This window comes from Dunckerocampus dactyliophorus, chromosome 6 (assembly GCF_027744805.1).
Source record: "Dunckerocampus dactyliophorus isolate RoL2022-P2 chromosome 6, RoL_Ddac_1.1, whole genome shotgun sequence".
Taxonomy (NCBI): domain Eukaryota; kingdom Metazoa; phylum Chordata; class Actinopteri; order Syngnathiformes; family Syngnathidae; genus Dunckerocampus; species Dunckerocampus dactyliophorus.
The window spans coordinates 5,305,142-5,318,271 of NC_072824.1; the positions used below are offsets into that span (position 1 = coordinate 5,305,142).

The following is a 13,130-nucleotide window of genomic DNA, read 5'->3' on the forward strand; positions in this document are numbered from 1 at the left end:
GATGTGATGTGTTTTCGAAGTGTTCCTCTAATTTTTTGAGCAGTGTATTTTTGTCCCAAAATACAACTTGACAGTATTTTGTTTTTCATATTACGACTTTTTTTTTTTTACGTATCTTTTCTTTAATATTTACACTCTGTAATATTACAAGGTTATTATTAGAAAATAGTGAGAGTATGACTTTTTTTCTTCATATTTTGACTTTATTCTGGTAAAATGTTTTTCCCATTTCTGCTGTTTTTTTAAACTTATTTTCCAACTATTTCAACTCTTCTTGTAACTTTTCTTCTCGTAATTATGACTTTATTCCCATATTTAGACTTCATTGTCGTAACCTCATTGAATTTTACTTGTTTTGTTTCTTTCTCATAATATTCCGACTTAAAAAAAAAATTGTGTTTCAACTTCATGCTACCAAAATGATGTTATTTTTCATCATATTATGATGTTATTCTCGTAAAATTAAGACTTTTTCCTTGTTGGATTACAACTCTTTTCTCTTAATATTTTTGTCACAAAATGGCGCGTGGCCGATAACAGGATTCCAAATGCAGAGAGGACAACCAGAACTCCCGTGTAACAAAAGGTTTAATCACAGCTCAAGGGCAAAAACAAAAATGAGAATGTTCACAAGGCAAAAGGAAAACAAACACCGGGCCGAGCCGCGGGAAAAATAGAACAAAAAGGTAACTGCAAGGTAAAAGGCGCTGCACACACACTTAGCAGGAGACAAAATGTAAACTAACAAAAACCCCTATCACGAAAGGTGATAGGAAAGAACAAAAAAAGCTGCTGACAACCAAGCAGAGTACAAAGACCAGAAATAACAAAAAAACACTGCACAAATGGGCAGGCAGAAAAAACACTAATACTACTCACGCTAGGGAATGGGAATGGGAATGGGAATGGGAATGGGAGACGCCAAGCAGGATCTAAATAGTCCACCGCTGATTGCTCTCAGGTGTGCCTGAGCTCCTCCCCTGGTCATTGGGTGTGCTGCAACAAACGAACATTAGATGGCAGCAGAGCAGCACCCCAACTCATGACAATTTTCACTTTATTCTTGCAAAATGACTGCTGATTGTTTGCTGTTGCTTTTTGTTGTTTTTGCTGTTTTTTTGTTTTCTTGTTAAATTATAATTTTAAAATGTGCTGCGGGCCAGTAAAAAAAAAAGGGGGGGCTTTCCGCAAATGTCCCCTTGGCCGCAGTTTGGACACCCCTGGCCTTTAGCCTGTTCGTCAGGTGTGCTCCTTACCACTATTCCAACACTGGTTCTGTTGCTGTGTTGCGCAACATACTTGTTCATACATGACCATGTGGTCAAAGAGAGTTCCCTTTTCTCCTTTCCACTTTCTCATTCACTCTAAATCATTTTTAAGTTTTTTTTTTTTTTTAAATGAACTTGTTCCATGTAGGGAGTTTTCACATTTAGGAAATAACATAATGATCACCTGCTTCCAATTAATGCCTGGTCGAATCTTTTTTTTTTCAAACCTATACCAATAACTTGCTGCTTTTCAAGACCAATATGATACCGATAACCCATAATATATTTCTGCAACCAATTAGGATTTGACCAACCACAACTGTTGATTTGTCCTAATCAAATATCATGACATTATTACTACCGCATCACTACTATCAAGAGAACCAGTATAGAGTATAGAGCGCAGGAAGCCACCAGGCATGGCCCAGCAAGGTGCACTGTATTCGAGCGCATGCACCGAGAAGCCGGTGTGCCGCGACGGAGGTCAGGAGAACCGGGGTATGGAGCTTGAGGAGCCACCTGACATGGCCCAGCAAGGTGCACTGTATTCGGGCGCATGCACCGAGTAGCAAACCTGGCAAACCTTTTGTACTTTTCAAGCGCCACAAGCCCCAGGTGTTGTAGCAATGCTGGCGTTTCAGGGGGCTGATAAGGATTTTTGTGTGCTCGATGGGGTTTTCTCCCCCTCATCGCAGAGCATTTGGTACAACTTGCACGCGAAAAAGTCTTCCTCTGAAAGTGAATGTTTGTTTACAAGTGAGGCTCAGGTGAAGTTAAGACAGGCCGCTGACATCACAGGCAGGAGAAAAAAGGAGCGCTTAATTTGTTCACCTGCACAGAATGGAAAATGTCGCCTCATTGGAGCATTTTTTTAATTATCGGCTATCTGAGCTGTTTTTAATGTAATCGGATTTATCGGTATGACGTCATAATTCCCTCATGTCGGCCTGACAATTATCGTTCCGAGCAGGATTCCGATCGCAACAACACATCAGTATAAAACTAAACTGTCTCACGACGTTCTAATCTCAGCTCAAGTTTGATAATTATCGTGCACCCCAGTTAAAACCCTAACGAATTAAGCGTGTCAGTGCGCTACAATTACACGATCCAATCCAGAGTGCACATTTAGTCATTGTTTTGACTTGGGACTCGGGATAAATTCTGGATCCAGTTGACATTAAACCTCTTTTAGTGGGGGTGCCTATAAATCTGTCCCCGTGTCCCTCAGTGATCCGCCTCGTCCGTTCCTTTGGAGTAAAAAAATCACCACGTCAGGAAAAACTATTTTTCCTTCACCTCCCCGACTGTTGAGAATCCGACCAATGAGTCCCCAGCCTAATGGGAAGTTAGCACCGTGAACCAACTTTGTTAAACCCCTTTTGCCCTCTTTGCTCAGCCGAGCACAAACCCCATCAGTGGCGTTCAGGTGAGGGCTGGTCAAGACGAGTCAAGGATGCTTTTAATTAATACTGAAGATCTTTTATTCCCACTTCAGCGCCCTCCTAACTTTTCCAGGTATGAACTACTTAATGATGGTAAACAAAGACCATCTACCACCTAGTCAGGATGCTGCCCTTGCTTTCGTTTTCTTTGACCTATTTTTAAGACGACGTGGCAGCTAGTTGCATATAGAGCACGGCCAGAGAGTTAATGATCTTTTTGTATGCAAAGGCCACGGTTCAAAAAGGCAGCGGGATGATGGGAAGCGGCAAAAGCTCATTAACTCCATGACAGACTCTGCCAAAAGCCTCTTACTCGCTCTCACAATCTCTCCTTCCCGTTCTTGATCCCAAACTAACGCCTCTTTTTATGTCTTCTGAATGTCGACTGTGGACTGTTTTTCATTTTAGCTTCCACTTCCTGTTTCATCAAGCAGAATGATGCAAAGGATCAGGTCATATTGCAAATGATGCACAGAATGGACGAGTTGGAGCAGAGCGCACACATGAACGTAGCGATTGTGACTGGGCTGCACATTACACGCAGGTCTTACGCCCGGGCAGCTGATAACAGAAGAGGGGAACAACGAGAAATGGATGCGTTGACGTCAGCAGTGTGGATGCTCGCGTGCCAATGTAAGGTAGGAATAGCAACACCACACCTGTCGGCATCATCACACAGTTCATATCACGAAACAGCGCCGCTGAAAGCAGACAAGTGAGCTAAAAGGAACCAACGTCGACATAAACGAGCATCTGACAAAACAGCACGCGACCTCAGGAAGTAGGAGAAAATGCAAGGCAACTGCAAAATCTCCATCAAGTTAAGTAGAGAATAGTGACGTTTACATCACCTCCACTCCAAGGAAAATGAAAGACACAGCACACAAAGTCTGATGGAATTAAGTCGTCAACAATCGACTACTACAGAATGCTACAATATTATTATTATTATTATTATTTATGAATTATACAACACTTCTGTCAGGTTTTTTAATTCCAGTATTTATTGATACATTCATCTTTAACCTCTTTACTTGTTTTATTTTCTATGTATTATTAATTCTATTTGTTGTTATCATACAATATTATATAATTTGATACATATTATATAATATTATTATAACTTAATCATGTCTTTATTTATAACGTCTTTTATTTTCTGCTTTTTCTTTCTTTCATACTAAACAAAAAAGTGTTATATTATGTAAATGAAGCACACAAACACCCTCAAAAGCCAAACGTGACGAAATAATTCTCCCTCCCGGCCAAACGCGGTATTACATGCTGCTGAGTGACGTCACAAGTCGATTTAACCTGAGTTTACTTAATGATGAAAAACACCTAATCATGCTTCATTTGAGTTTTTTTAAAGGTTCTGTTTTATTTTATGTTATTATGTTGTATTTTATGTTGTATTTTTACAATGAATACATATGAGTTTTTAATTAGACCAGGGGTGTCCTAAATTTTTCCGGTGAGGGCCACAATAATGAAAAATAAATGATGCAACTTTGCCATTTTGATATTTTGTAAAGCAACACGTGCAGATATGCTAACAAGTTGTATATATTTCAAGAAAACTGCATCTTAGCTTTGTCATATAGGTGTGAACATCTGTGACTTCTTTCCCAATTTTGCTTTAGTTTTTTTGTGTTTTTTTTTTTCAATTTCAACTTACTTCCTAATTAAATAATCTTCGTAAATTTGAATTTTGTAATATTGTGACTGTATTTACATAAGTACGGAGCCCCGGAGGGGACATGGGGAAAAAAATATGATGGGTTAAAAAAAAAAAAGAACAAACTTTTGCAAGATAATGTGTTACAACCCTGAAAAGGGGAAAGATATGAATGAGGATGACCGGACACCATGTCTCCCTCTGGCAGCCTCATCCAGAATGTTTTAATTATTTCACAGGTGAACTTATACAGCAACAAACAAACAACAAACAAATTAATAAAACAACAAATAGTGTCTCTTTTTACATGAATGTACTGAAATGACAAAACATTCTTTTGAAGTACACAATTTCAATACAAATACTTGCATGTTTTTGTTAACATATTATCAGACATATCATCAGGTCTTAAAGAGCACATAAATGTCTAAATGAACAAACAAAAAGACAACTACACAAGTTCGTGCTAAACTCCTCCAGAGCGCCATTACTGCTCCTACAGACGGCAGCCTGCTAGCTTACACTGCTATGTAGCACCCAAAACGTGGTTCTAAACTCCGTTTTAAAAGTTCCTTTAATGCACCAAACATGCTCAAGATGTTCACATATTGCAGCACTGTATCTAATACATCTAACTGACCATGACATACCTGAAAAGGGGAAAGATATGAATGAGGATGACCGCACACGATGTCTCCCTCCGGCAGCCTCATCCAGAATGGAGCACCGCGGCCAGGAGCTCCCCCTTTCGGCCCTTACAGACGTAACCAATCGATCCCAGATGAACTGATTACAAGTACATTTTTAACCATGCTAACACTTTTTACACATTTTAAGTTGTTATTCACCTTTCACAATGTTTATGCAACTTTCATACATTAATATTAGAACAAGGCTGACAAGGCTTTAATGAATTAATTATTCAATTTTTAAACCAGCACTTCTCAATACAAACAAACAATCAATCTATCACAAATGCAAAACTCTTTTGCAAGATAACGCAAAACAGGCAACACAGACAAACAGCTACAACCCAGTTTTTATCAAAACGAGCCGTGTTCTGTGCAGTCTGACATGTTGACCTCGAGGAGAAGCCGGCAGCGAGACCGGAGCGCAGGGACTGTCTACAAATGTCTTCTTTTTCTTCTGTATTATGGCGGTTGGCATCAATGTTGCCAACTCCTCAGTAAGACAAGTATCTATTGGCTGTTCTGAAAGGCAATGTATTGCAAATATATTTACGAAGCAACAAGTTTGTGAAAATGGACTTTTGCATAGTTTAGGGCAATTTTCATTCAGTTGTTAATAAATTCACTTCTGGAATGTGTGGGACCGCAAAACTCACCTCACACATCAGCAGCCTTCTCCTGTTCACACTACAGCAAAGACTTTGGGAAAATGTGCTTTTAAATAATTTTGGGGAAATGTTATTGTTTAATGAATGCAATTGTGTAACGTTCAATAGCTTCAATAGCTTCACTTGGCCATTGATTTGTGAGGTGAATTTTGTGGTCTTACTCTTCACAGAAGCGAAGTTATTGAACGGACGTGTGACAGAATTGAATTTATTAACGATAATTCTTATGAAAATTCCCCAAAATGATTTAAAAGCACATTTTCCAAACCAATTGCTGTAGTAATACCAGGAAGGAGTCACTGATGTGTGAGGTGAGTTTTACAGAAGTGAATTTATGAACAACCTAATAAAAATTGCCCTAAATTATGTAAAAGTCCATTTTCACAAACTTTTTGCTTCGTATATATATATATTTTTGTAGTTCTTAACATAATCAAGCTGTTTTTATTTACTTTGTTAGTCTATCATATTTATGTTAATCGATCATACTTATGTTTTTTTCTACATCTCTTACAACATCATTTGCAAAAAACATGCAAACTAGCCAGCGACGTCATCTATGGCCTTCCAGGACAGCCAATAGATACAGTCAAACCTGTCTTAGCGGCCACCTGTATATAACGGCCACCTGCTTATAGCGGCCGCTGAAAAATCCCCCGCAGGAAATTTGCGTGTTATAGACCCTGTGTACAGCGGTCACCTGTCTACCGCGGCCACCGGCCACCCATTTTGTATCCCTTGGTCAATAGCTGACGGCATATAGCGGCCAAAATGCTGACTCAAGCAGAAGCTTCATGCACGAAAAAGTTTAGTTTTTTTAAGCATTTAAGCTGTCGTGTGTAGACTTTAATTACTGAGTACTAACTCAGTCACAATCATTCACAAGATCCACACAAACTGTCACTTGTTCCACATAAAAAAAAGCTGTCTTCTTTTGAGCTTGTTGCAGACAGTGACACCGTTTATTTCCTGGTGTGAGACAATGTGTCACAGTTTGCACTCTGTCTGTGCCCTCTGCACTTCCCTGTCTTCTCCTGGGTGTGTCCTCTGTTGCAGGAGCCCTGTCACCGGCGGGAAGCGGGACTACTGGGCGCACCTGCCCCTGATGATCTCCGGCCTCATTTAAGATGAGGGATTGCACCTGGGAGATGCTGGATTATTCTCTATGGTTTGTGTCACACCTACGGCCTGGTTCACTTTGACTTTTCTTCCATTACACCCTTGTTGCAGTAAGTGGAACTCTCCTGAGGACCAATCTGTTCCCGGCGTCTCCCAGAGTGTGCGCCCAGTGCTCTCGGCTCTCCAGCAAGAAACCCCAGGCCTCCTCCAAGTCAGGTTTTCATGGTGCATTTATGTTCTGCCTTTTTCTCACGCACCATCGCCCTCTGTTCTGTTAAAAGACATTATTAAAAGACGTTCTTACCTGCACACCTGCCTCCTGCCTCTGCATCTGGGGTCCAACGCCTACCACGCGTAACACAATGTGCACTGGTCAATACTGTAATGCCCCTTGTTGTGGGGAAGGAGAGACTCACGTCGCCGATGCACTTTAATTGCTTTATTAACAGCGGTTTATTAACCTAGTAGGTCTTTACAACTTTTATCTGCAGTCCCACAGTGCCCTCTACTGGTCAACATGTAACAGTATAATTATATGTATCTGCAAACACAACAAGCTTCTAATCACAGACATGTTAATATGTGTGCACAGAAATTCAAAATGGCCACCAACCTGTCTATAGCGGCCACCTGTCTATAGCGGCCACTTTTCACGTTTCCCTTTAGTGGCCGCTATAGACAGGTTTGACTGTACTCGTCTTACTGAGGTGTTGTCAACATTGATGCCAACCGCCATAATACAGATGAAGAAGAAGACATTTGTAGCTGGTCCCTGCGCTCTGGTCTCGCTGCCGGCTTCTCCTTGAGATCAATATAAGTCAGACTGCACAGAAGACGGCTAGTTTTGGTAAAAACTGGGTTGTAGCTGTTTGTTTGTGTTGCCATGGTTGGAAATAGGTATGTTTACTGTGTTAGAACCATTCACTTGGGAGTTATTGATCCCGGAAGTTTGAATATGTGAATATGTTTGAGCTTTACCACAGTCTCTTTTGCGTTCCCTCGCAAAACTGTTTTACGTTATCTAGCAAAGGTTCGTTTTTTAAATTTGTTTTTTTTACCCATCATATTTTTTTTCTCCATGTCCCCTCCGGGGCTCCGTACATAAAATTTGGACTTTATTCCCATAATATTAGATGTTTTTTCCCCAAAACTAGAAAAAAAAATATAGCTTTGTTTTGTTTTGTTTGCTTCTCATATTATGACTTTTAAAAAATAACATGTTTTTATTTGAATGTTTCAACTCTATGATATATCTATTATTTTTCCGCATTTATTCTCGTAAATTTGCAACTTTTTTCTCTTAATGTTTTGACTTTATTCTTGTAAAATTACAGCTGTCGTTTCCATTTTTGCCATTTTTATTAAACTTCTTGTAAATTTCCTTACAATGTTATTCCCATGATATTTTGACTTTATCCTTGTAACTTTATAAGTTTGTTGGCAAACCAATTTTCCAAAAAATACAATTTGATTTATTATTATTCTCAAAATGTTAGGGCTTAAAAAATATTTTATTTAACCTTATGCCACTAAAATTCCGTTATTCTTTTCTCATAATATTATAGCCTTATTCTCGACTTTTCTTGTTAGATTAAGAAAGTTTTTTCTTTTAATATTTCGACTTTATTCTTGTAAAATTACTGTTGATTTTTATATTTTTGCTGCTGTTGGTTTTTTTTTTTTGTTTTTCTTGTGAAATTATTTTTTTAGTATGTGCTACGGGCCAATAAACAATAGCCACGGGCTGCAAATGGCCTCTTGGCCGCACTTTGGACACCCCTAAATTAGACTGTGATGTATAACTGACTAAATGCAAAATGCCACAGAATTAAAATGTGATTTCACGCATCACTTTTAATATAAATTTAATATATATGTATTTAAAATAAATGTAAATAAATGTAATCACTGACATTATACTTTTAGATCATTTTTTTCCCTGGTGTAAACTTTCCAGTGGACATTCAGCGACCCTGCTGGTTCACAGATGCACCATGCGCACTTGCACACCGACCTTTTTGTGCAATAACGCGGAAAAAACAAGTCTGCACAACCTCTGCAATGCACTTCCTTGTCTCAGGTTACACGCGCACACACACACACACACACACACATACACAGAGTCACTGTAGGAATTTACGCACTAATAAGTGTGTCTCCTGTATGAGCAGTATGGACGCCCTCACTATGAGGACTTTGTGATCCTGTGGTCCAGTCGAAGACGTACTTCCGGCGGGGGAAGAGAAATCACTTGGGAGACCACCCCCCACCATCTTTCTCTGTGTCTGCTAACAAGAAGACTTCATCTGTCCATCATGTCTCTGAATGAGCGGGCCACACGGGCCTTGAGGGAGATCCTGCAGAGACCAGGAAACGACACCTGTGCTGACTGTGGCGCGCCAGGTGAGTGGACACTGTCCCTCTTGTCCGATGTCTCTTCTCTTGTCAAGCAAACTAATTACACAGCTGACACTTTCTCACTGTTGGGGTGTGATTTTGTGGTTTTTGGAGTCATGAAAAGCCATTTTTGGGTCGTCCAGGAAGAAAAAACACTTTAGTCGTGTGTGTTTTTGCGACGTGGAGGCTTCTGGACTAAAAGTCAGTGCGAGTCGGAACATGCTGCTCACGCCCTCAGCATGCTCTAGTTGTCTGTGTTGGCATGCGAGGACACAAGAAGACTCCACACAGTTTTGCTGGATAAATTAATCAATGAAGTTCCTTGCAGAGTCAATAAATAAATAGAGCTTGTTGCCAAGCTGTTTGGTGGTGAAATGTGGCCCCTGCTAAGCTAACGCTGGGCTTTGGGTAAATTAATGCCCCCAGCATTTGATCAAAGCAGGGTGTCCACATAATACATTTTAATTATAGAGCGCTTTTCAAAAACCCTTGAAGACACTTTACATGGTAAAAGCAAACAAACACAAGTGTACAACATTGCAAAATCATAGTAGAAAGTGAAAACCAAAAAGCAAAGTTCAGAACAAATAGTTAAGTGAACACAAAAGACAAGATTAAGAGGTGGCAATGTGATGTGTTACTAGATGTATACGTTTTAAAGAGCTATCTGTTAAAAGCAGTGCGGAACAAGTGGGTTTTTACATTAGTCTTGAAAGTGGTAAGGTCAACAGTGTCACGCTAATACTGTAGAGAAGGTTCTGTCGCCCCAGGTTCGGCGCTCGGACCTAGGGACAGTCAGGAGGTTTGCATCTGAGGAGCGGAGGGTGCGGGAAGGGGTGGAGGTGTGGAGCAATTCTTGAAGGTAAGGGGGGCCTGGTTGTGGAGTGCTTTATAGGTGAGTAAGAGGAATTAGAATTGGATACGTTAAGGGATAAGGAGCCAATGGAGGTTCTGATGGACAGGGGTGATGCTGTCTCGTGAACGGTTACGGGTGAGGAGGCGGGCGGCAGAGTTTTGAATGTATGAGAGTTTGTTGAGGAGATTGGTGGGTGCGCCATAGGTTTCAGCTGCAGGGAAAGAGAGAAAGGCGAAGGCGGGTGATGGTGGTGAAAAGCTGTTTCAGTGACTGCTTTAATGTGTCGGAGAAGGTGAGTTCACTGTCAAAGATGACTCAGATTGGGTGAGGGTGAGAGGGTGGAGTTATCAAAGGATAGTCTGAAGTCATTGGCTGTTGAGGTGAGGGAGTTGGGCCCTGTTATGATGTTGCCAGATTTGATACAGTTTAGTTTAGGGAAATGTGTTTGCATCCAGAAGCTAATATCAGAAAAGCAGTTTGACAGGGTAGTGTGGGTCTGAGGGTTCATCAGCGCAACAGTGGCAACTGAGACCATGGCGATAGATAATCTGAGCGAGTGGGAGGAGGTAGAGGATGAAAAGCAGAGGACCAAGCTCCGAACCTTGAGGGACGCCTTGGAAGAGGGGGCAGTAGAGGAGGTGCCGTTATTGGAAAAGATGAACAGTTTGCGGTCTGTGAGGTAGGATGTCAGTCAGGTGTGGAGAGATTTTAGGCGGCAAAGCAGAGTGGAATGGTTGATTGTGTCAAAAGCGGCATTGAGGTCCGGGAGTATAAGAACGCTGCGGAACACACGTAAACAAGATGGTCGCGGTGCTCCGTCGCAGATGAAGATGCGAGCATCTTCGTCACGTACACACCAATGGAGAGGAGACAGTGTGCAGGGACACAGCGAGAGACAAATATAACGCCCAGCGATTTTTGTGGTCAGATTTTTTTTTGAAGAGGCATTTATATGATGCAAATATATTACTCTTTTGAAAGCATATTTTTAATGAACGCCAAACTCTTTACTTCAATGACCCCAGCTACTACTGTACATTCCTCCTCAATCCGACCAGAACTGGACTAACAGGACCAAATGGGTGGGGGTATGTCACTGTTGATATAGTGCTGATGGGGATGTCATACAACTTCATGTCAAAAAATGCATTGTTACTCCAAAGAACTACTTTACTTGCGTAGTGACACCTCGCCACACCACACCGGCTAGCGACTGGCTTCACCACACACTCGCCCTCACAATGCCTCAGGCCTAGTGGCCTAGTGTTTTTATTTTTGAGTTTGGAAAAGTTCACGCTAGGTGTCGCGTTCCTTTTTATGTTGCTATGTGAAATCAATGCACCCAGGACGTTCTGCTAATGCTCAAAATGACCAAAATACGGCAACATACTGTATTACAGGTTATCATGAATGTGTCTGTTACTACACAGTCACAGCATGGATATAAAACCAGAACACCTTGTTGAAGGTTTTTGGAGGTGTATTAAAAGCGGGCTTTGTAGGCGGAATAGCTGTGTTCCATTACGTGCATTAATGAGCTGCCTCTTTTTAGCTGTTTTTATATCTTTAAAATGCAGAGAAAAGAGAAAGACGTGTGCTTCATTTCATCTGGCTTGGTCTCCTTTAAGGAATGCTGGGTTCTTCTATGTTACAGTGCTGTGATGATAAGAATGTTTGCTAAGTGAGATAAGAACAAGTGAAGGCAGCCAAAGTGCTGCCGACAGAACACACGCTCACGTTTTGGGGCCTTTGTATGTAAGAGTCAACATGTAATCCACCCAAAGGTGAACATTTGCAACGTGCCAAACAAGCAGTACGATTGTGTTGAGTATTTTCTTTTTGTCGTGGCACCAAAAGAACTGAACAAAGCCGCTATTTGGCAGCTGTCTGCTGGTTTATGTGACTCACAGGGCACACAGTTCAAACGTAAAAGGGACCAATGGACAAACTCTGTGCCCAACAACGTTTTCCTGTTGTCATTGCACAGATCCAGACTGGGGCTCCACCTCGTTGGGCGTCTTCATCTGTCTGGCCTGTTCCGGAATCCACCGCAACATCCCGGAGGTCAGCAAGGTGAAGTCGCTGTGTTTGTCCCACTGGGAAGACCACGAGGTGCAGGTGAAGCAAGCAGCGAAAACGCGCAGAATAATGAAACAACCTTGTAAATATCATTTCTATTCTAATTTTTTAAAAATGTGCATGTTGTCAGTTCATGGCAGAGAATGGCAACGAGGTGATGAAGAGCAAATACGAGGCCGCTGTCCCCGTCTACTACTACAAACCTTCACATAAAGACTGCCAGTGAGTAACCACAGCACGGACACATTTGATTTTGCTCTGACCAGATTTTGGGACCCTGCTCCAATACGTGCATACAAAAAGTAATAATGTTATTGTGTTATAATAGTGATTTATTTTCATTTTCTATGATCTGACATACTGTAGAACATGAAAGTCAACTTGATTTGGCATTATTTTGCTTTGGTTTTCATTGATATTGGTTCATTTTGCTTTATTTTGATTAAAAAAATTTTTGGATTATTTTGGTTTGTATAGATTAGTTGAGTTTATTTTGGTTTAATTTCAATTGATTTATTTTGCTTTAGGTCATTTTTATTTTTTAGTTGCATTTATTTTGGTTTGGTTGAGTTCATATTGATTTACTTTTCATTTATTTTGGTTTAGTTTACTTTGGTTTGCTGCAATTTTGGTTTAGTTTGGTTAGGTTTACTTCATATTGATTTACTTTTCATTTATTTTGATTTAGTTTACTTTGGTTTGCTGCAATTTTAGTTTGGTTTGGTTAGGTTTACTTCATATTGATTTACTTTTCATTTATTTTGATTTAGTTTACTTTGGTTTGCTGTAATTTTAGTTTGGTTTGGTTTGGTTTATTTTGTTCATATTGATTTTGTTTTTGTTTTGTTTTTCTTTAGTTTAGTTTACTTTATTTATGCTTTAATTTTGTTTGGTTAGTTTTGTTTACTTCATATTAATTTAGATTAGGATA

The 13,130-nt window shown here is 40.3% G+C and overlaps 1 protein-coding gene across 3 annotated transcripts in view; it reads left to right on the forward strand.

Moving 5' to 3' along the window:
- zgc:92360 (uncharacterized protein LOC436988 homolog) overlaps positions 1–13,130 on the forward strand; it is a 34,797-nt gene that overhangs the window by 9,588 nt on the left and 12,079 nt on the right. The window contains exons 2-5 of one of the 3 annotated variants that reach the window (XM_054780532.1): positions 3,258–3,351; positions 9,039–9,270; positions 12,108–12,238; positions 12,330–12,421. In XM_054780532.1, coding sequence (XP_054636507.1) covers positions 3,304–3,351; positions 9,039–9,270; positions 12,108–12,238; positions 12,330–12,421 — 503 coding nt within the window. In that variant the 5' untranslated portion in view covers positions 3,258–3,303. Of the gene's footprint in view, positions 1–3,174; positions 3,352–6,178; positions 7,079–9,038; positions 9,271–12,107; positions 12,239–12,329; positions 12,422–13,130 lie in introns of those variants that run through there. The other 2 variants (XM_054780530.1, XM_054780531.1) reach the window with 2 other exon arrangements.